Source organism: Falco naumanni, chromosome 4 (assembly GCF_017639655.2).
Source record: "Falco naumanni isolate bFalNau1 chromosome 4, bFalNau1.pat, whole genome shotgun sequence".
Taxonomy (NCBI): Eukaryota; Metazoa; Chordata; class Aves; order Falconiformes; family Falconidae; genus Falco; species Falco naumanni.
In genome coordinates, this window is record NC_054057.1 from 41,345,684 (window position 1) to 41,369,615 (window position 23,932).

At 36.0% G+C, this 23,932-nt stretch overlaps 1 protein-coding gene across 1 annotated transcript in view; it reads left to right on the plus strand.

Moving 5' to 3' along the window:
• The window catches only part of MALRD1 (MAM and LDL receptor class A domain containing 1), a 282,296-nt gene that overhangs the window by 162,896 nt on the left and 95,468 nt on the right, over positions 1 to 23,932 (plus strand). The window contains exon 28 of the mRNA XM_040589228.1: positions 10,249 to 10,429. Coding sequence (XP_040445162.1) covers positions 10,249 to 10,429 — 181 coding nt within the window. The remainder of the gene's footprint in view (positions 1 to 10,248; positions 10,430 to 23,932) is intronic.

Here is a 23,932-nt window from a genome sequence, read left to right on the forward strand (position 1 = left end):
TTGTTCATTAGAATGCATGTTCCTTGCTGAAATACATACTACTTTATTACAGTGATGTTAATTTTGGAAATGAAAATTGGGGAAAAGATACTTCTGAGAGTGAAAATCATCTTAATGCTTTACACAAAGGAGGAAATGAAAGGGATGGATGGATGGGCTTTGTCATTAACTCTTATTATGAAAACCTGCTGAGACTAATACATGCAGATTGTCTAATAAAAGGCTTGAAGGCTGAAATATCAGTGTTTCATCTTGCTGTTTTCCTTCTTTCTGTAATGCACTGTGAAAATGAAATTATGTGATTTTGTAAGTTATCCTTAAAAATAAAGCCAATTTTTCATGCATACTAATGTACTTAGTCAGTATACATTTTGCCTGGATCAAGTAATTTCTTAAAGATACCATTTGATCAGCTTGATGACTTTTTTTCAAGTGTTTTTTAAAGAAGGCAGAGACATACTTGTCTAGTGTTTCTTGTTCCTGTCAAAATATAACTGAAAAATTAGAGAGAAACTTGTTTTTAATGTATTCTTTTCAGTGCTGAGAATCATGAATCTTCATTGAAGCCATTGGAACTTAAGTAAGCTCATCACTTTCAGCAGCAAATACCTAAAGTAAAACTCGCCCTATTGCATACTCATTAGTAACATTTTCCTGTCTTTTGAGACCATTACTCTGTAGATTGTTGCAGTGCTGTTACCTGATTTGTTGTTGTTGTTGTTGTTTCTTCTTTTATTTTTACCTCCATTTGCTGAGTATTTCATAATCCTGTGGCATGCATCCCTTAGCATCCCCCAGTTTAGTGATGGAAAGGTTAATTTCAAGTTTAAAAACTCTCCCTACGTTGGAATTGTTTCTATTTGTCTCTCTCAGAGATATTCTAGGTGGACTTAATAATTTTGGAATTATATGTTTAATGTAGAGCTTCAACATTCAGATAATTAGCAGTATTTTTCTAAATGTAATGATAATATTAATCACAAGTCTCTTTGGGTTATTTAATAGGAAAGACAAATTTTCAAAGCAGTAGCTAAGGGCAGAGTAGTAAATGACTACTGCTGTGCCCAGATTTTCCAACATGACCAACAACTTGTACAAATGCTTTATTTGGTTTGTTTGCATGCACAATAACCAGCCTTACACTTAACATACAGAGTATGTGTCTTTCTCTAAAATAAAGTAGCCTGTCAAAGCTGACATGAGTTATTGTAACTAGCGCTGTTATAAAGTGCTGCTGAACTGTTTGCATTGAATTGTTACCAGTCTGGTGATTGACAGTGTGACAGGGGACACACATGCTCATTCATAACTCACATTGTCTGCTTTCATTTTTCTTCATGTCACCATAAGAAAAGAAGAAATGAAGAAAAAAAGGGGGGGGGAAAAGAAAACAGAAAAGAGGAAAAGAAAAAAAATAATTTACTATTCAAATCTCGGGTGAATTCTTTGACTCAATTAATTTTAATGATTTGATACCGTATACAGATTTATCTGATATAGAGCTTTTTTTGTTTGAAAGGAATGTAAGGTCAAACTTTGAAGGGTTCAGTTACTGTTTTCAAATAATCTAAGTAAAATTCTTTTAGGAAGTTAAATTTTAAGTGAAAATCAGTGAGAAATGAAAAAAAGATAGAATCTGTCATGTGCTCTGAAAATAACTTTAGGTAAAGAAGACACAATAACTACATCTTTTTCTTTTAAGATAAAAGAGTCTGCTCTACAGCATTAGTCTTCGGTTTTATTGCATTTTAATATGCTTGCTTTTTTTTTTTTTTCCCTCAAGCTATGTAGGAAAGACTTAATCATAGGAACTGAGATCTTTAAAAATAAGCAAGTATTCTGTGTACTGCAGTGTTGAGGTCGCAACAGCACAAAACTATAAGGAAGGTGCTTGGAACCTTCTGAAAATAGAACTTACTCTCAAGCAATGAAACTTGAAGTAGATAGATTATATTAGAAATTCCAGCAAAGATATTCACTGTTGTATAATTTGGAAAAATACAGCTTCATAGAAAAGGTCTTTAAAATATGAGCAAATGTGGAAAAGCCATGACTTTTTCTTCCTTCCACCTCCTGTTTCTTTGATGTACCTGTAAAACTGCAGGACTGCACTCCACTCCTTGTTGAGTAAAAGCAGGAAGCGGGGAAGGAACATGCCTCATCATGGGATATTTCAGCAAACTACTTTTCAAACTTACTCAGTTTGAAAGGCTGTAATGATGATATGTAAATCAAGGAAGTAAAGCTTTGTTAAAACCAAGTTTATTAGTTAACTTCATTTGCACACCATAAAAACATGCTTGATTCTAAACCAAGAAGAAACAGCCTGAAAAGTAAACTGCCCTCCTGAAATACTCTTGTGAAACAGAGGGATTACCATCCGTCAAAAGCTAGAGAAATGAGCACTGACAGTTAAAGTCACATTATGCTCGTTCTGTGCTTTGCATAACATATATCCTGTTTTAAAAATTCTGAATGATGACAGCTTGCCAGGAAGATACTGTTTTCAAAGGAACCTGAAAGCATAGGAGAAAAGCTTTTTCCTAACAGTTTAAAAAAGTATGTAGAAAGGGTCTGACTTCTCTGGAAAGTCTGAAGGGTGCAACAGGAAGAGAAGCCTTTTGTAACAAGGTATCTCAAAAGTCTTTTTATGGTATTGATAATAAACAGTTAATGTTTTTTGAAGAATCATTTGAAAATATTCTGCTCTGATTAAAAAGCCCTCAAGAGTATTTATTTGAAGAGTCCAGGAATATTTAGCAAATGTTGTTATTGCCTCCATCCATTTGGTAAGCTTGGCTTCATTTCCTGTGGCTCTGCTGAAATAAATAAATATCAGATGCAAAGGGAACCTGGGAAACATTTTGAACCCTGATCAGAACACGAACAGAAGAGGTGCAGATCAAGAACAAAATCTGGGTTTCATTGCTGTTTCACCGCAGATGTAACAAGGCAGATTGTCTCATAGTGGAACCTTTATAATCGCATCTGGAATACGTAGTGTATTCCTCTGACAGAGAGTGTTTTCATAAAGTTTCTTTGCAACATCTTGTAATGGAAAATTGCAAAATCTTCTTGCCTGCTTTGGATTCCGTTCCTAATATCATTCTGACTGTGTTAGAAATATAGCCTTGAGAAGAATGGTGGTCTCTGCTGTGTAAGAAAAATATTAAACAAGGCCACAAAATAAAAAGAAATTCTAAGACATAAAGATAGACTTCTCTTCCCTTTATTGTTAGTATTACTAGGTGCATTAATGAGGTTGTTGAGCCAAATAAGATCTACTTTCCCCCTGAAGTTCTCAGAAGAGAATTTATAAACACTTTAGATCATTCTTCAGATGAACACAAGCATGAAGAAGATTCTGAATTGCAATGTAATGAAATCATTAAGAAATAATTCCCCTCAGACTGTCAGAAGATAAATAAAAAAGTCCTTTGAATATGAATAGGATTTTTCCAATATGGCTAGGTATATAGACCTACAGATCTAAACAAGTTATGGTTGTCTTAGAAGTAACTCTGCCATTTTCTGAGAGTGTTTATTGCTTAGCATGATGGGACAGTGGAAGACCAGGACCCACTGCTACAAGTCAATGGAAAAACATGCCCTTTACGGTTAAGTTTTACCTAATGATGGCTCACCACCCCAGCTTGACCTTCAACTATATTCAACCTATAACGGGCAGTGACATGCAATTAATAACTTTTCAGAGCCTTACATGAAAAAAAAAAAACCTTTTACATCTGTTTTTAGTGCTCTTGGTGTGTGTTTTTGGATGAAATGAAACTTTGTTAGCCGATCTGTCGATAACATTGGACTTTCAGAATTTCTCAGGTTGAGTTAAGGGCATTATAAAGTACAGAATTACAAAACAGGTTGTAAAAATTATGTTCTTTGGAACTTTCCAGAGGTGTTGCCCAGCAGCATTCTGCACTAATAAATAGTGAATGATATATTGTGAAGAAATAAAAACTATGTTCCAAGGAACTTTCTAGAGGTGTTGCCCAGCAGCAGTCTGCACTAATAAATAGTGAACAACATACTATGAAGAAATAAGTCAAAAGTAGAAATACACATAATAAACTAGCAGGTGTTCTTCTATTGTAGGCCATGGTAGACTTGCCCTGTAAAGTCTATGGATATGACCAACAAATAATCCTTTGTAACTGTTTTTGTCTGCACCAAGATTAGGTGATCATTAGGCCTATTGAGACTGCTGAGTCCCTCCCTTCCCACTGTTCTGGGATGGAAGAAATAATTCCAGTCTTGACCTGTGGGGAGGACAGTATTGATAAATTGGACTGAATTTCTCTCTTTTCTGCTATAGGCAGAGGTTTATGCTACCATGTTAGCTTGTTTGATAGCAAAATAACTTTTTGTCTGTCAGGAGGTATAACTGGGCAACATGGCTGTTTCATTTTTCATCTGCAGAAACATTTGGACTATGCTGGCTGCTCTGATTGTGTTTGCATAGTGAAACTTCTGCCTGCTCTTGTGATGATCTGCAACTTGTTTCCTTCTAGGAATTTGTAGTGGTTCCCTCTATTTGCATAAGGAAAACATCTGAGATCCCAAGAATTATTATAATACTTGGAATTTTTACTGATAGTTCAGTGCTGTAATGTTGCCTCCTGAAATACTCATTATTGAAGTGCTAATTAAGTGTTAGGTGATGTAACTGAAATATTGACAGGTATATGCACATACAAAGATGGATTTTTGAAAGGACACACTAATTCACTGACTTTTCAAAGCTGTGAAATGCTATTATTGGTCATGGCTGAGAGTCACAGAGCTTCAACCAGACCTTAACTGTTGGCAAGGTTTTTTTCTAGACTTCACTTGCAAAGGAAGGAAAAATATTTACAGAGTCCTTTTCCCAGAAGAGGGATGGGGCTCAGGAGGAAACAGGGTTTTGTACATTTGAATATGTAATAAATGGGCAGTGTATCATGAGTTAGACCAGCAAAGGGAGGAACTTCTTGATAATAATGAGTAAAAGATAAAGCTGGGACAATGGTATAAAAGGCACTTCTAAATTTTTTATTTTGGTATTATAGGTAGAATTCAGCTACGGAAGGCAAAATCAGTTCACTGAGAGGCAAAGTAGTCTAGAGAATGGGCTATACAGATCATAAAGCAAGAGCTGGATGAAGGCCTTTAGCAGTCCTCAACCTCTGAGATGACAATTTCTGATTTTTAGCTTATGATGTCTTTTCAGATGCCATGCAGAAAGTTTACAAAATATTATTATAGACTGCAAAAGAATTTAGAAGGATTTTAATGCTCATAAAATTAAGTGGCGTGCAGATTGTGGGGCTGTTCACAAGTCATGAAATGAAACATAAGGTAGAAAGGTTATTTCAGCTACATTTCCCATCAGCTGAGGAAGACACCTACAGAAAGATACTGAAGATTTGTCTGAACAGAAAAAAGATCTGGTGGTTGTAATATGTTAGCAGGGATGTGTCATTGTTAGCATTTTGCTGTCTAATGAGATATCTTGATTAAAAAATAGATTTTGAGCAAGTTCTTTAGGGCAAAAAATACTTTGCTTGTACATTCTGTGTCAGTGAGAACTGAGACCCTTCTCTTTCAAAGACTTGCATATATGTAATGGACAAAAATTATGATCCTTTCATAGTTCAGAACTACAATTTAACCTTTTGTTTGGAAAGATAAGTGTTTTTCCTTTCACGTACATGGGCTTCTGGATGGTAGTTTTTCATGGAATACCCACTTTGACTGAGGATAGCAGGCTGATGGTTTAAGTGATGCAAGAATCTTTGTCATTCTGCTTAGCTGAGGTACAAATGCAGGCAATAAGAGGATACAAATAGGAAACTGGATGATGTGTGTTTAGGAATGTAAGGTAGGGTGGGGGGTGAACAGATCAGAACTGGAAGGCAGGCCAAGGCAAATGTAATGAGACACAAGGAAGGTAATGTGGCTTTGATAGAAAAGTGTTGGTGTGAGGAAAAGAGACACTAGGATTGCGTGCAAAGAAATGTAGCAAAGAAGGATATGGGGAGCCTGTGGTATGACGTTTACAAAGCAGAAAAGGGCTATATTTTTATTTTTTTAGCCAAGGCCCACATGCAGCTAAATTCCTGCAGGGTAACTGGAAAATGGGATTTCCACCCTGAGTAACAGCCAGCATAGCCACCCGCCCTGCACACAGGCATTACTGATACTGTCTGCCAAGGCCACAGATCTTAACCATTTTTTATGCCTGTTGAAGCATAGGGTTAAACTGGTCCTTTTGCCACCAGCCCAGGTTGAAGAGCAATCTAAGCACTCGGTATGAGTATGTATCAGTAGAAGAATAGCCTCATAACAACAGAAAGAAAGGTGACTCTGTGACCTCCAAGCTCCTCTACACTGAGACACGTTTCTTCTGGTTGTCATATATCTCTTTTGCATATCTCTCTGTTACATATCTCTCTTTTACATTAATACATGTATATGAGAGTGAAAAAGATCAAAGAATTTCTGGATACAACGGGCAGGTCAAAGCACAGACTGATTTATTCCCCTCCCCCCCCCCCCCCCCCCCCCCCCCCCCCCCCAAGGCCATATTTGTGTCTGGTTTAGAAGCAAACGCATTCCAAAGATATGAAAGAAATGCCAAAGGACCAGACAGATTAAATGGCAGGAGAATGCAGAAAACAAAACAATAATTCATGAAATGGAATCTGCAAAGCTTACAAATGATGATCCTCTCATGCCAAGTATGTATCCAGAAGTATATACCTTACACCTCTTAGCCAGGCCAGCTCCACTGCCTGGGCCTGGGGAGGGCAAGGGAGAGACAAGCAGGAAGCTTGACTCACTTTCCCACCTCTTCTTTGGCTGTTTCATGCAGACAATGTGCAGGGATTGTGTTTTTGAAGGGACTTTTCACTCTGGATTAGAACATCCTTCATGCAGTTAGGTAGGGGATGAGGTTGCTTTTCGTTTTGTAAGCATAGCTGTAGCTAGGTGCATGAAAAATCAGCCTTTCACACACTGTGAAATGCTTCTGTTGTATAGGAACTGCTACCAGTGAACCCAGACAGGAAAAGAAATGTCCCTCTCTTCTGTGCTTTATTTGTATATCACATTCAAGAATTTGTAAGTGCAAGATGATTGTCATTTCTGTTGCAAAGTTTCTATCTGAAAAAGAATCTTCCTAGCAAACAGTATTAAAGTGTCTCAGTGTGGCAAAAACATGCCTCAGTTCCTGTAACTACATAAAGATTTGGTAGTTGATGGCAATGATACCATATAGAAATTGATTGCTACAACGTTTTAATGTGGATATTTCTAAAGAAATATGTGATCAATATTTCTTGTTACTTGCAGCATCCTTTAGTCAAAAATCAAAGTGATAAATGATACAAGTCTGAACAGAACATCATGTAATATAATGTGAAAACAATCAAAATCAGGCTGACAATAGACATGAGGCTTATATTCTGGTTAACTGTGCCACACTTAACATTTCCAGATTTTATAGAAATATTTATCTCTGTACAGTTTAAGAAGCTCCACTGACTTACATACATCCAAACTTAAACACATGTCCTTTTTTTATAGGCTTGGGGCTTAACGTTGGGATAGATGCAAGTTTTGAATTTTTCTGTCTCACTTAAATGCTTGGAAGTAGAGGAATTCCCTTATCATTTAGTAGTATTATTATTGCCCACTTCATTTTAAGTCTCCTAAATTCACCACTAATATACAGGACTGAGCTACTTTTGTAAAATTAGTAATTTCTTACAAATAAAGTTTGGGGAATTTTCCCATTCCAAAGAGTTCTCAAGGGCAGACATAAGAGGTTCCAGATACAACAAATAGATTAAAAAAAAAAAAAAAGAAAAAAAAAAAGTGTTCTCTTCTAAGTTTTGGTTTTGTATTCCATGTTGGAGGTACTAAAGCCAAATATAACTCATTGTAACCATCGTAACGATCCATTTTATTCATGTCATGGATAGATGGAAGATGTTTGCAGACTAAACAAGTTGCCCCAATAATACGTAATACTCTTTTGGAGGTTATTTAAAAAATACCAGAATCAGTGGAGTAGATATTGTTGAGTTACTGAAATAACTAAGTTAAATTGTTGACTACATATTTGATGACCAGGAATAATATGAGTAAAGTTAAGATAGATTTGCCAAACTGTTTTATCACTGTTAAAATCATCGATTACTGGATCTGCTCATTTTGACCTCAGTGTTAACATACAGAGTCTTCTTCGCTGTGTTTCCAGGTTGAAATGTAAGTGGAAGTTTTAGAAAGGGTCTCACACTCATTCTGATTCCAGTCCCCCTTAAGTGCATTGATTATAGGCCTGAAAGGGGCTTCTTCACTGGGTGGGTGGTTGGTCACTGGAACAGCTTCTCCAGGGAAGTGGTCATAGCACCAAGCCTGTCGGAGTTCAAGGAGGATCTGGACGACACTCTTAGTCATATGGTTTAGTTTTAGGTAGTGCTGCAAGGAGCAGGGAGTTGGATTTGATGATCCTCAGGGGTCCCTTCCAACTTGAGATAGACTGTGATTCTGTGAGTCTGTTAAAAGAGTGGATCTCTGTCATGATGGCACACAGAGTCAGGGGTTGCACTGGGAGAAACACACTGAGAAAATCATAACCAGTTGTCAGCAGCTGTGGAATTAGTGGTGCAAAGCACCAGTGAGGTCCTGTTATATTATTTTCTCTGTAATGGACTGTGTCATTTGCTTTAAACTAATGAGAAATATCTGAAGACGCAATGCCTAAACTTGTCTCTGTAGATGCTTGTGTGCTTAGTCTACAGTGATTCACAGAGGGCTGCTATCACCACTGCTCCCAACAGCATTAGTAGTGTGCAGCAATGGAGTTGTTCAGCTGAATATTTATGACTGTACATACAGTTATGGAGACCCTTCCCTGTGTTTTTTTTCCATTTTAGCAATTGAACACAAAGTTGCCATTGTTCTCAACTAACTGCTTTACAATTAAGGATGCTGTTCTAGAACACCATTGTCAAGCCATACTTCAGTAATTCTGTGTTTTGGGAGGTCTGAGGATCTCCTTCTAACAGGTAGCAACAATTCTGTGAGTTCCCCGATTCAGAAACAACTAATACAATATTTTTGTGTATGCTTGTCTGCACTCATCTACTCAGAATACACTGTCTACAATAATCTTATATAAAGATTGATTTTCTCATCATAAATATGCATAGGATGATCTTATTAACATAAATCTGATCTAACAGGTTCACCATGTATAAAGAAATGTAATTAATTTTTTTCCCTGCCTATTTTTACTGTTGTCTGTATTTTCCTTAGATTTCGCTTGTTCATGTACTGCTTTATTAGAAGCTTTGTTATTAGAACCTTTCTTAAAACCCTTGCATTACATTTAGCTGTTTGACGCATCACACAGTGTTTTTATTAACCCTAGCTGGAGTACTAATGAATTTTGATAAGAAAAGGCTAGCAAAAAAATCTAATTTACAATTTGGATGATTAGTCACACAACCATAAAGAAAAATAAATTTTGACATATATGAAACTTTTGCAAATATTTACTTTTTGTGCCATCATATAGATGTGACATCCATTCACAGCAATTGAAACTGGTGAATCTGCATTCTAATACTACTACTATAAAATGAAGCATGTTGTTTGCTGCTGACTTGCCAGTTATGTCACATGATTGTATATTTAAAGAAAAGCTTTAAAATATATTAGCATATTTTAAAGTCAGAGTCATCCTACTTGCCTTCAAATATACTACACTAAACATGATTATCTTGTATTTCTTAGGTTTTCCTCCCTTATATTACTATTGTCACAACTTTTTAAAGATGCTACATATCTGATACCCTAATTTTAAAATTGTAGTCTAACCTTGCATCCAGTAATATATTCTAAACACAAAGAAAGATTTTCAGTATTATGTAAAGTTAAATACGACTCTACCAAAATGGACTGCTTTGGAGTTCAATCATACACATAGTAATTTCTGTACTGAGAAACCATCTACTATTGATGCTTATGTGATTTGTATGGTAATAATCTAATTTTGCTGCTTTTCCTGTTATCCTAGCAAAGTGTATGTTTACCATTTCTTGACAAAACTTAAGGGGTGTCTTTCAGTGTTCTGTATTTTTGTTGTTTGGGTTTTGTTTTGTTGGTTTTTTTTTTCCCAAAACCTGGTATTTCATAATCCATATTTACATGTATTTTACTATGTATATTTTATTCAAATTTCAGACTGATGATGGGATTGTGAAAATATGGAGTGAATCAGGAAATCATGCTGATGAGTGGAACAAAGTCGAGCTACATTTGGGGAAACTGAGGAATTTTGAAGTTATCTTTGAAGGCATACGTACCAGAGACCTAGGAGGAGGAGCAGCAATAGATGACATAGAGTTCAACAATTGCACCACAAGTAAGTTCAAGAGGGAAGTTTCTAGCATCTAGAGGGATGTTAATGGAGATGTAGGATGTTCTTTCTTGTTTTTAAATACATCGTGATTTTACTGTTTTCATCATAATGTCAGTTATGAAATAAACATTAAGCATAATAAAATCAGTTATGAATGTTTTTGCTCTTACAATTTCAATACCACTACTCATACAGAAAGTCTTTTAGTAGTGCAGAGCTTGCACCCTAAATTATTGCAGATAAATCCAAGCAATGCTTGAGGTTTTGTTTCTTTGATTTATTTGGTTTTGAGAAAGAACTTTCCTTCCTTAATTCATTAGTAAGTTCTTGAGTGTCTGATTTTGTATATAATCATTGCATATAAATTATGTGAGATTACATCACATGAAGCCTGTGGTCTCCCTGCTTTATCGTAAAGGCACTTGTCATAAAAATGAGTTGAAACTACAAATGAATTACAGTCACTACTCCTTTTTCCAACTCAGTTCAAATGTTAAGGCCAGCAAAGTAAAGAAATCCTCTGACTCCTTCACAGAGTACTCACTGAATTAATCCTTTTGTGGATATAGGCTAAAATAGGAACAGAGTTTCCCTTTAAAAAAGGGAAGATAAAAACTATGGTTTTATGGAAGATCATGGCTTCCATCAAGAAAGGATGTGGTCTTCATCCCTGGTAGGGAACATGGTGACACAATATAAGTGGATTTGTTGAGTCAGTCAGTCATTACTGATGCCATATATCAACACTTTGAATTTTGGGAAAGTTATGTGGACAAGCTTTAATCTCCTGCCATGGTGTGGATGCCCATTATCAGGTGGAACATGGAAAGTGCACTTCTGGAGAGCATCTTTTGATCTAGTTTCATCTGAAAAATGCAGGTTTTGCATTCAGAAATTGCTCTGTGATGTAAATCAAAGGATGGAAACTGGATACAACTTGGGACTTATCAGAACTGCACTTTCATTAAAATTCTCACGCAGATATACCCTTAAAGGCCCTTCCAGGCACATGAACACTAGTGATTTCCTTGCGCTTTTTCTAAGTGTTTCATTGTCCCCATTGCTATGTATATAGTTATTCTCCAAAGACAAGGGTACATGGATAAGGATGCCCTGGTAGTAGATGGGAGGTCAACATTCCCCTATCAACTTGAATAACAAAGAGAATACAGGTGTCTCTCGCAATTTGTTGTGAAGTTGTGCTCAGATATATTAATTCATACACTGAGGTCTTGTTAAACCACATTTTTGGGGTTCTGTCTCATTTTGGGGCTACAATAATTTAGACACCTAATTTCACAGTCAGGTTCATAAAGATATTCAGCAGGTAAAAATAGCAGGATTCATTTTTTTTAAGGAAGACAAAAACTCCCTGTTAAGTTCATAAAGATGTTATCAACATATCTTTACATAACATAATGCAAAAATATTTCTGCTTACTATTAAGTCCACATATTTTATAATAACCTGAAAACAGGCATTATATAAACATAACTAGAAACATTCCACAGTATTGTCATTGCAAGGAAGGATACTTTTTTCAGTAGGGAGTTGGAAAGCTGTCATATGAAGGATCTTAAATCTCTAAAAATGTTAAGATTGCTGAAATTCACATTGGTTTTAGTCTATGACCCTATAAATCTGAATGTTAATAGTGTTTTATAACTAAAATACCTTTGCAGTGTAACAGTTCAGAAAGTAACTTGAGTTTATTACTGTATAGCAACTATTTGTTTTACAAGAAGCTCTGTTGGGAAAGCAGTTCCACCATGCACACTAACTACTTTCACACACTTACAGCTTTGGTGTAGTAATATTCCTGTGTATTTTGCAGAAAATTACAGTTTATAAAGATGGATGATTCAGAGGAGGCTTTTGTCATAGAAGTTTGAAATACACAGTTGAAGGCAAATACACAATGCAAAGAAATTTTTTAAAGACTGAATCAGAAACGTTGGAGATCCAAGATGCTAATCCTTTATAGAGGTGTCACTTGCATAGTGGATGTTCTTGCACTGTAATAAGGTACGGTCTTTATACAGTCAGGAAACATTTACTTACAGCATCTCCAGTAGTGTGTGCTAGGCACAGCAGGGTTTTTATTAAATTTTAGGTGTATATATCCTATGGGAATGAGTTTATGCTTATGTCTTTGCTTTTCAGCAGGATCAGAGGTCTGTCATATATCTCCTTTCTAACTGTATGTGTGCAAATGCATGCCTGTAAAAAAACCAAAACAAAACCCGAAAAAACCTCACCCCACACCATGTTTTTCCTGTCTCTACAATGATAGTTAGGCTCAAACCAAGGATGAAAGAGAATTATTGCATTGTCTTTTAGCACCTTCCACATCAGCTCTGTGTATGATTTTTTTGCTTTCTACTCCACAAGTTGAGATCTGCTTCTTAATTTTCTGAAGACTTTTGGTATGCTGACCTTCCTGTTGGCATGATGACATGAAGGATGACATGAAGACACGGTCTGACCTTTTTCATTCTTCTTGTTATCGGTTCTTTACCTTTGTAGAACAAACAAACAAAATACATTTTGCCAGATTCTCAAAAATAACATTTCCCATCTGACCCAAGCCTGGGGCATTCGGGATAGAGAAAGCATGTCATGTCTAAATTGTTTTTTCACAGTGCAGGGTTCACAGTTTTATTGTGTCTGTTGTAACAAAGCTAAAAGGCAGCAAACACAATCTTACTGTGGCCAAACTCAAGGAGAAGAGTAGCATACCAACCAGAAGGGATCAGAGGTTTCTTCTCAAAAAAATGACCGAATTTACAATACTCATGTACTGTTTTTATAGCTGTAGAATTACTGAGCTAAACATATGACCAGGGTCCTCTAGGGGAACCAAAGGCCACATCTATCTTTTCCACTGGGACTCGTAAGTTTAAACTAAAATCTTATATAATATTATGGATATTCTAGCCATAGTAATTACATAAGCAGAGGAACAGACCATGCACAGAAAAAACCTAGAAGATAATTGGAAATAATTAAGATTTGAATAACAGGTTTGAAAAAAACAGAATGGAATGGAAATGAGAAAGCCTAAATTGCAGGGGGGAAAAAATGAATGTTTACCTGCTTCCCAGCAGATGGTATGTAGAAACCAATGTTAGAGCAATTTTAGAGCTTTCAGATATTTTGGGATAGCCTCCTCCTCACAGACTGTCCTTTTGGAAGCTACTGAATGGTATTCCTGGATTGTGGTTTGTAGTCAACACAATAAAATAATTGCCTCTTTGCAGAAATAATGTACTCAAGTGGAGAGAGCGAAGAGGAAAGAGAGGCAGTCTGTGTGAGGATTTTTGACATGTAAATATTAGAATTGCTTTCATGCAGGATGGTATTATTCAGTGGTTAGAGCGGAGTTTAATAATCCAAAGACTTGTTTTATTAAACATGTTTTCCTTCAGCTTGCTTTCGTACAATGTGTTATATAAAGAAACATACCTTGTAACAGAGCCTGCATGGAAGTGGATTAGCTCTGCAGACTTTCTTTGCTTTCTACTTACATAACTGTGATTTACATAGCTCATGTTGTATGAGGATTTTCAACTAACAAAAGAGAACCTTTTCACTATTTCCTTTGAAAAATTAGTTAAAAGCTTTTATATCAGTAGAATATTACATAAAACTTTGTTGTGATCTGAGATTCTAGGGCCCTATACTGCAAGGCTCATTTCCCTCAAGTCTCAGTGATTTCTATGGAAGTTGAGGTCAAGAAGCAACTGTGGCTTTGTTGGCAATATGGTAGGTCTTGGTAATACTGTCAGAGATACAAAAAAATAAGGTGTAAAAGAGTCTTATCAGTTGGTTATAAAAGGGTCAGTTGTGTTTCGATAGCAAAAATAATTTGAATTCCAAATCTGGTATATCTTTATTTTGCAGGTTTAATTGAAAAAGGTGAAAAATAGCAGAGTCACATCACAGCCAGAGATTATTCTTAGTATTAAATTAATTTATATATTGATTAATTACATTAGAATTTTTTTAACTTCTTGTACAATGATTCTTTATACAACTTTAGTGATAGACTATTCTAGTTGTCCTGAATGGAGTTTAAAGCGATCATCTCTTTTGCTTTTAAATAGTTTATTTTGACCATGTATGAGTTTATTTGCAGGCTTGAAAAAATGCCTACAATTTTGCCTTAATAAAAAGGTAAAATACCTATGAGTATTGTACAGAATAATCCCTAAGGATAATTCTATTTTTGAGACTTCTGACACTTTTTTTCACGATAAAATCTTTAAAAATCTTTAAAATCTTTAAAAATCTTTAAAATCTTTAAAAGTCAGAAATACGCTGTGGGTTTGTAACCTTAAAAAGCACTTTGAGCTTTATTGATGTGCTTTTCCAGGTGATAGTTAATTGTCATATAACAGTGAATCAAGAGCGCAACTCATTAAACGTTGTTGCCAGCAGTCTGGATTTTTTATATCTGTAATTTTAAAGAGGAATCTTGTACTCCAGATACAAAAGATGGAGTATAAGCATGGACTTATACGTTACTCAGCCATATCATGCATACTGATTTTGGCATCCCAGGGCACCACCTGAAAAACAACAGTGAAAGATAAATGAAAATAAGTGACTCATAACTCTAAATTCAAGTTTATAGAATAGTTGATTATTCCGTTGATTTACATATTTTTTCATGGTCTGGCAATTCAGTGATAAAAGTCCAGAAAGAAGAAAGATCTCTTTCATTACAGCTTCAGTGATCTTTGTGGGTTGCCTATTTGGCATCAGACTTCACAGGCTTTTTTCTCATGTTTAAGGTGAATAGGATACACATTCAGTCACACTTGAAGTGGTATTAAATTTAAATTTAGTTTTTAAATGACAGCAAAATCAAAATGCCACAGTGCTTCTATTAATAGGAAATTCATTAACCAAATTGAGCTGAACAGAAATTTTCTTTAGAATGTAATAAAACTTGTTTTGCCTAGTGGTAAACTTTTTCTTTCCCTTTCTCCTCATGTATTTGTATTCCTCCTCACCTCCTGTTTATGGCAAAGACCTTAGGTGAAGGTACTGCAATCCTTTGAACAACTTTGCTTCCATGCTCCCATAAACAAGAAGCTTTGAAAGTCTCAGCAGAGAAATCCTTTCTCATTAGAATTCCATCCTAGCTTTGCAGATCAGAGAGAAAAAACTAAAACATCCTAGTGTTCAGGTGTTCTCTTTGAATCCTCAGCAATGTATCATGCAAAGCGTTGCATTTAGTGGAGAATTTAGTTTATTCTTCTAAGACACTTGAGACGAGTTCAAACTCTTATAACAAAAATATTCAATACAAACCTGGCCCTGAAGTGAGAGGGAAGCTGCTTGAGCTGATTTAGTCACTCAAGATATACATTTGTATTCAGCCAGAATATATGTACCATTACCTGGGGGTTTTGATCTTTTTCCTTTTTTCCCCTCTTTAAAATATTTTAATGTTTTATGTTTTCACCTGTTTTTATAAATAGGTCAATGTCAGGGTATTCTGACATGGAACACTGGAATTGCATCACCTAGCTAAAACTTCTCAGTAAATGTGTTGAAATTAATAGTAAAATTCTGGTTAGTCTAATGTTTGGATGTTGCCTTTAGAAGGAAATTATTCTGTGATTTCATGGTGAGCTGTCAATTTACATTTTGATGATATCGATTGAATCTGCTTCATCGTAGAGGAAGAAAGCTCATTTTGAAAAGTCTAGTAATTTTTGGTGGCTTTAACTTGTGTTACTGTAACATACATTAACATGAATATGCTTTACCCTTTTTGAGTGAAAATCTTACTGAATACAGGTCCCATTACACTCAGCAGAGGGTATAGATAATGCACAATTTGTTTCTAGGCAAAAAATAATCTCCCTTCTGGAAATGTGTAAACCACAGCTGCCTTCCACAGGACATCCTTAATGCCCTTGAGCAGAGGACTCGGTGGGGAAGACAGCATGCTTGGGAGAAATGGGGAAATACAGAGTCCCTCAAGCCAGCTTGCCAGGGATACACTGGGAGAAGATTTGAATTCCTGTGCAAGTCATGTTATGCACAACGTGTTCACTTAAGCAGCATTGCATGTTAAGAATTTTTAGAACTGTATAAAAATATATAAATTATTTTTTACTGAAGAAGAAAATATTACATAGCCAAATACGTATCCTGGGTTCAGGGAATGAATAAGATTGCATTTGACAATCTTCTTTTAAAAGATTAAAAGAATAGAAGGAAGAGATAGCACCAGCCTGAAAATCATGATATTCTCTACTTTTTATTGCACTGTACAAAAGCCATTTGCCTACCTGTAAAACTCCAGGACTGCTATTTTTGTTTGAGATTATGTAAAAAATACATGAGAGATTAATCAGTTTTTTCATCATCTTCCCTTCTTTTTGTAACTCTCAGGTTGTTATTAGGAAAGCATTTAAGGCATTTGCCACAGATTTTGAACGCAAGAAACAAGTTTTAGCTTTCACCATACTTTTAATGAAGAGACCTCAGTGGCTTCTTCGGTTTCTGTTTATCTTCTGTGAAATTTTTTGAAAAAATACTGCTGACTTCAAAGACACTTTGGTTTGGTAGTAGGTGGCTGCAAAAGCAGGTTTTCAGTATAAAATTAAAATCTCATTATTTTGACATTCACTTCATGTATTGCTTACTCTCCATATCCAACTTTTCATGGCTAGCAAAACATACAGGGTAGAGATGGCTGGATATTAGGAGTTTTTTACCCTCACAATCATTGCCTATAAAGGCAGTACTAGAAGAATGAACACTGACCCAGCCTGAGTTCATTTTCATGTGAAATTACTGTAGAGGGTAGGCACTTTCCAGTACAAATAGACGGCATATAACAGCTGATCTTTGTAACCCATCGTACACCTCCATGCCATTTGACAGCCAAGATGAATTTCACATCTAATGATGATTCTGCAGAGCCAGAGAGAGCACTCAGCTGAGGAAATGTCTCCTTGTTGCAGATAACTGCAACTTGCACCTCTGTGCTGTACTCCATTGGTCTGTCACAACCATCCCTGTGGACCACATTAGGTCAAGTCCATATATAAAAAAAAGAAAATATCAATATAATATGCTTCTAAGAAATCTGTGACAGAATGCTGTGACTGGTTTGGATTGATTCTGCATCACAGTGGAAACAACAGCTTGATAGTAATTTTGTAGGGTAAATATTGTTGAAAAGTTCTAAAAATAATGTATTCAGACAAACTTTCTGAGATGTAATATAGCTTTACACTGAAATCGGGACAAGGAGGAGATAAAGGACCAAGCAGTAGAGATCACGTGTCAAATTGCTTTAGGTGATATTTGTCTCTGGTTGAACATCTTCATAAGCCCTGGGAAACAGAATTTTCTGCAAAAGCATCACTTGATTTTTTACCTTATCTCCTCTTCATCCTTTCTTCTACCACTTGACATCTTCAAAGAGATAAAACCTAGAACACCAGATGCTTACTCACTGCTCAGTCCTCAGCGCTTCACCCTAGTACCTTCTTTAGCACTAAGCAAAATACAGCAGCTCTTTACATGAGGGTACTCTGAGCATGAGTTCCTTTTTCTACTAATGTACTTTATGCCAAAGTTGGTCTTTCAGTCTTAATCAAATATAAAAACATCTGTCCTTGCCTGGTGTGGGTTTACATACTTCATGATATCAGCACTAGAAGCTGAAGAGAATTTTTTTATCTTTTCTATTGCTTGAGCCCAAGCCAATTGTACATTTCCAGTACTATGGATTAATTTTTATTCTTCCATTTTATTTCATGGCCTTAGGCACCATATTACTACTTGCTTTGAGCATCTTTAGGAAGTCCATTGGCAAACTTTTGTATCTACAGGTGAAATTCTCTCCTAAGAGTCAGTATCATTTGTTAGATCTGCTATTTACGTCAGAACCCATGCATATATTTGAATTAAATCTGGCCTTTTAAAGGATACATTATGTGAGGAGAATTCCCTATGGTTTTTGAATTACAGAATAATCTTATTTGAAATTACATCTAGCTTGCATGAGCAGGAAAGTTTTATCTAGTTTTCCTTGCAAAAGATTGCCAAGGTTACCCATGGACAGAAACATTATTGATGAGTTTGTTAATAGAGTTTTAATGTTCTATAAAAAGTGATGTAGAAAAAAGTACTGAACAATTGGGTAAGCAAATGAAAAGCTTGATACAAACTATGTTTCATAATTTCTGAACTTCAGAGTACTGAGTACAGTTGTGTTCCAGTTCTAATGAAACCTAGGAGCTTGTACTTCATACATTTTAATTGAAAAAAAGAATGAAACTTAGAAAGTAATTTCACTGAATAATATTGTTAACAAAATATTTTTCATTTTTTAAATCTTTGATTATTCCTACATCTCAAGTATTGTGGAAAAGGGGAGGGAAGTGATACAAGAGCTCTCACTACACAACACAAATTCAAACAAATAATAGCAAGAGGTGAATTTTCAACTGTAATTTGTAAACATTTATACTCAGAAGGGACCTGTATTTCTAAAAAGGCAAATAGAGGGGAAAACATCTAATTTCCCTTAAACATACATTACATGTTTCATGTCATACTGTTGACATGGTCATGGTGTACTGATGAGTGAGTATATGTGTTCCTCTTGGAGAGTAAAGATGCGACTCTTGGTAAACAGCAGTTCAGCGTACTTGACCTTGAGTTACACATTGCTTTTCAAAACAGCTCAAGATTTTATTCACTGCAGCCTTTAGCAACCATAAATAACTTGGGAATCACCATATGCCTTTCACAAGCACTTAGCACTGGCCAAACATAACCAGTGAAAACATACGTGAGTCTTAAGCACCGTAGTGTGGCACAGCAAGAGCATCTCTTCTTTTTGGCTGTGTGAACAATCAGTTCTTTCATTATAGGTGTTTTAAATAGGAGAACATTAGTTGTGTCAACCTAACACCGAATCTATGAAACCTACTGGTATCTATCAAACTAAAAAATGTTTTGCAGTTATCCATGTTGTTTCAATCAAGATCTGTAGCTTTTCAAGCTGATACTTGAATATGATTTTAGATGTAATGGATATTACAGGAATATTTTCATCTTGCAAAGTACTGGTAAATGGAAGCTTTTGTACTCACAAAATCAGAGAAACACTCTCTGGCCTGGTGCTGTCTTCTAGTAGCAAACTTAAAGCGGACCATTTTTATGAGTTCTTTCATAGTCAGTCTTTTCTTGGTAACTGAAACAGTGTCTGGATTAATAGTGTTGGATTCATCAGCTATCTCCAAATTAATCTTGTCACGTCTATAAATTCTGTGAGTACTATTTAGGCTAATCTTCCATAGATAACATATATTGGAGATGGATATAAATATGTAGCTTGTGATGTATCTACAGTAGTGTCAGAATTTATTTGTGGCATGCACAACATCTGTGTCTTGCTTGCTTTCTACATATGTACAAACACACACACATATTCCTACTAGGGAAGGTTTGTGCAGAACAAAATACATAGAAATGAAAGTGAGTGTATGTAAATGCGAGTTCTATCACAACCATTGGTAACATGCTTCTTTTGTAAGGTTTAATGATCCAAAAGCCAAGTCAGTTCTATTGGATTCTTAAAAATTACTTAAAAGATTATATGTCTATTTGCTGCATCAATCCAAATTGGACTTAATTGGAAAGTGATATCCTGTGTATGCTGTTTCCTTTTCAAGTACTGTCATTTCATTTGGCATAGGGATTTGCGTAACATGCAGTCAGTAGTTACTACTTCATCTAAAGTATGTCCTGTGATAGTTTCTTGTGGTGTCTGATTTTCAGGAAATGCTGCAGTACCAAGGAGATACCAAATAAATGGGTACAATAAACAACTAGCATTTTGATACGCCGTAATAATTGTTGTTTGTTTGTTTTTTTTATTATTATTTATGAGAATGTAATCCTCAAGTATTTACTGTAAGAAAAACAAGGCAAGGATAGAAAATAAGGCAAGGATATGTGCTGTGACCTGTCAGCTTTGATATAGAAGAAAATCAAGGGTTTAATTGCTCTAAACAAGTAGATTCTTGTTACCATAAGCTATGAAAATATTAATTTTGGTTTTGTGTTTTATATTATATATTATTTTGGTTTGGGGTGGGGTTTTCTTTTTCACATATTCTCTTTTTGTGGGAAAGGAATGGATTATGGACTTATGACTTGCAGCATATCTGTATAGTCATCAGACCTCCCCAGGTTTATGGACTGAATAATTGTAGGACGAGAGAGAAAAGCATAATGAAAAATAAAAGTAAATTGTCCAAAAAATGTGCAAGAGTGCTGGAAATTAATAAATATTGTTGGAGCTTCTGTTCTTGCTAAAAAAAACAAGCACCCCTCAACCCCAGTTTTTATAGCTCTATCACTCATGCTATGCCTGTAGATTAATGCTCTGTGTCTGTATGGATATTTTCTATGGTGTAAAATTATATGTAGACCTGAGCAAACAATGGACTGTTCAGTTTAGTGGCTAAACCAAATGTTTTGGAAGAAGTGCAAGTCAAAAAAGAGCATTTATGACTTCTTCATTAAGTGAAAGTTCTTTCTGGTTAACAGTTTTCTTAAATTAAAATGAAATGTTTTCTTTTGCTTTTGGATATCTTAGCTGTCTTCAAATTTTTCATAGTGTATTCAGAAATAAGCTTAGTACTTATAAAAAAAAATTCAGCTCCCTCCAATTCCACTCATTCCTATTGTGTGACAAATCCACATTTGCGTATTGGATATTTTATTAGTTCCTACCTCTGATATTTTCATACATGGAAACAGCTCATTATTTTGCTGTGGCTCACTGGTCCATTTTGATGTTGTACCTTCTCAAAGATAACTTCAGAGTAAAGTAAACAGTGAGTAAAGTACAACTGATCTTTTAATTATTATTATTTTAATAATTTTTGCCCACATTTGTTTGGAGTGTATTCAAGAGTGTGTTAAATTTGTTCCTTATAAGTTTCTTGAGCTGTTGTTAGATTAAAAAGGCAAGAAAGAAAATTTGCCCTATTTTCTCATGTTTTTTCTGCTTAGAATAGTTTTTCTGCATGTTTGGATTGTCATGGGATGTTGTGAGTTTGACTGTTTGGGAAAAAAATATATAATATTACATGTTATATATAGTTAACCATCGTCCAATACATGTTATCTTTCTACTTAATAATGATGAAAGTACAGCTGAGGAATACAATTAGCCAAGACGCTATATATTTTTACATACAGTTCCATACAACCAACATATGCAATGAAATAAGACATAATGAAAATCTCTCATTTTATCTGAAATGTATGCTTTAAAAATATCTTAAGCTGTTCATTAGGAGACATAATTTTGATTTGTACTGCAGCTCCCTAGAGGGAGGTTCGAATACTGTTTTTGGAAAAATCCTTCTCCAAATTCAGTACTGATAGGCAAACTCAGATTTTGGCAACCCTGTAATTTTGATGACTAAATTAGAAATGGCTAAGATAATATTTTGAATGTCCTCTCTTCTTTGTTCAGAGTGGTTTCTAAGATGGTTTTTTTGTTACATCGCAGCTCAGCCCTCAGAATTGAGAACATATTTTCCAATATGTTCTTTAATACATTTTTCTGATTAAATACGTATTTTCATATGTGGACATTTTATGTGGATTTATGCGGATGTTGTGTACTTGGACCTCAGTAAATCCTTTGACACTGTTTCCCACAGCATTCTCCTGGAGAAACTGGCTGCTCAGGGCTTGGGTGGGTGAACTCTGTGCTGGGTTAAAAGCTGGCTGAATAGATGAGCCCAAAGAGTGGTAGTAAATGGAGTTACATCTGGCTGGTAGCCGGTCACAAGTGGTGTCCCCGAGGGCTCAGTACTGGGCCAGTCCTGTTTAATCTCTTTATCAATGATCTGGACGAGGGGATGGAGTGCCCCCTCAGCCAGTTTGCAGAGGACACCAAGCTGGGGTGTTGATCTGCTGGGGCAGGCCGTGCCCATGGCCGAGGCCGGTTGTAGGAGTTTCAACTGCCAGGTCCTGCATGGGGGGCACAACAACCCTAGGCAGCACTACAGGCTTGGGGAAAATGACTGGAAAGCTGCCTGGTGGGAAAGGACCTGGGGGTGCTGGCTGATGGCCAGCTGCACATGAGCCAGCAGTGTGCCCAGGTGGCCAAGAAATCCAACAGCATCCTGGCTTAAGTGTGGCCAGCAGGACTTGGGAAGTAATCGTCCCCCTGTACTCAGCACTGGTGAGTCTGCGTCTCAAATACCGGGTTCAGTTTTGGACCCCTCACTACAAGAGGGACATAGACATGCTGGAGCATGTCCAGATAAGGGCAACAAAGCTGGTGAAGGGTCTAGAAGACAAGTCTTATGAGGAGCTGCCAGGGGATCTGGGGTTGTTTAGCCTGGAGAAGACTCAGGGGGCATCTTACTGCTATCTACAACTCCCTGACAGGAGGTTGTAGGCAGGTGGGAATCAGTCTCTTCTCCCAGATAACAAGGAACAGGACAACAGGCCTCGAGTTATGCCAGGGGAGGTTTAGTTTGGGTATTAGGAAAAATTTCTTCACTGAAAGAGTGTTCAAGTATTGGAACGGGCTGCCCAGGGAGGCAGTCGAATCACCACCTCTGGAGGTATTTAAAAAACACATAGATGCAGTGCTTAGGGATGTAGTTTAGTGATGGACTTTGCAGTTCTGGATTGATGGTTGGACTTGATGATCTCAGAGGTCTTTTCCAAACTATATGATTCTATGCTTCTGTGATTTCATATGATATTTAGAGAATGTCTGGTAAAAATGAAACTTCTACATTGCAACTTCTTTGTGAACCTCTCTTTGGTTATTGGGGGTATTGATGCTGAAGTTTTATTTTATGGTTAAAACCCACTGTATTTCATGTTTTGATGTATTTTTTCTGGTGTAGGAGTTTTGGTCAGAATGAGCACATACTCTGGAAAGTTGATCTTTAATGTCACAATTCTGAATAGGATTTTAGAATATTTGCTTTGACTATGTTATGATAATGCTGGTATGTTGATTCTGAGAGGGATTTTATTTTTATCTCTGTCAAAGGCTGTGGAAGAATCTCCATCATCATAAATGTAACCTCGTATTCCTGAAACTGACATACAAACAAGGTCTTACTCCAAAAGAATAAAATTCACAGATACGTCACTTTATGTTTGACATTTATGACATTCACATCTGTTGAGATACCAGTTTTCATTTTGACTGTGTATGGGTCATGTGTTTTATTTTAGGATAAGCTAAGAAATTAATAATGGTCTTAAATGCTGGTTTCTGATATGCTTGAAGTACTATACAGTAGCTTATTAGAAAAAAAAGGAACAGCTGCAATTAATGTTATGTGCTAAATATAAATGATAGAATAACACAACATTGTCTTGATTAAAGTTGAAAGGAGGTAAAGGTGAGGAATATGATCAGTCACAAAGCCAAGGATTTTCAAATATCAGTCTGCTGTATGGTGATAATGTACCTCT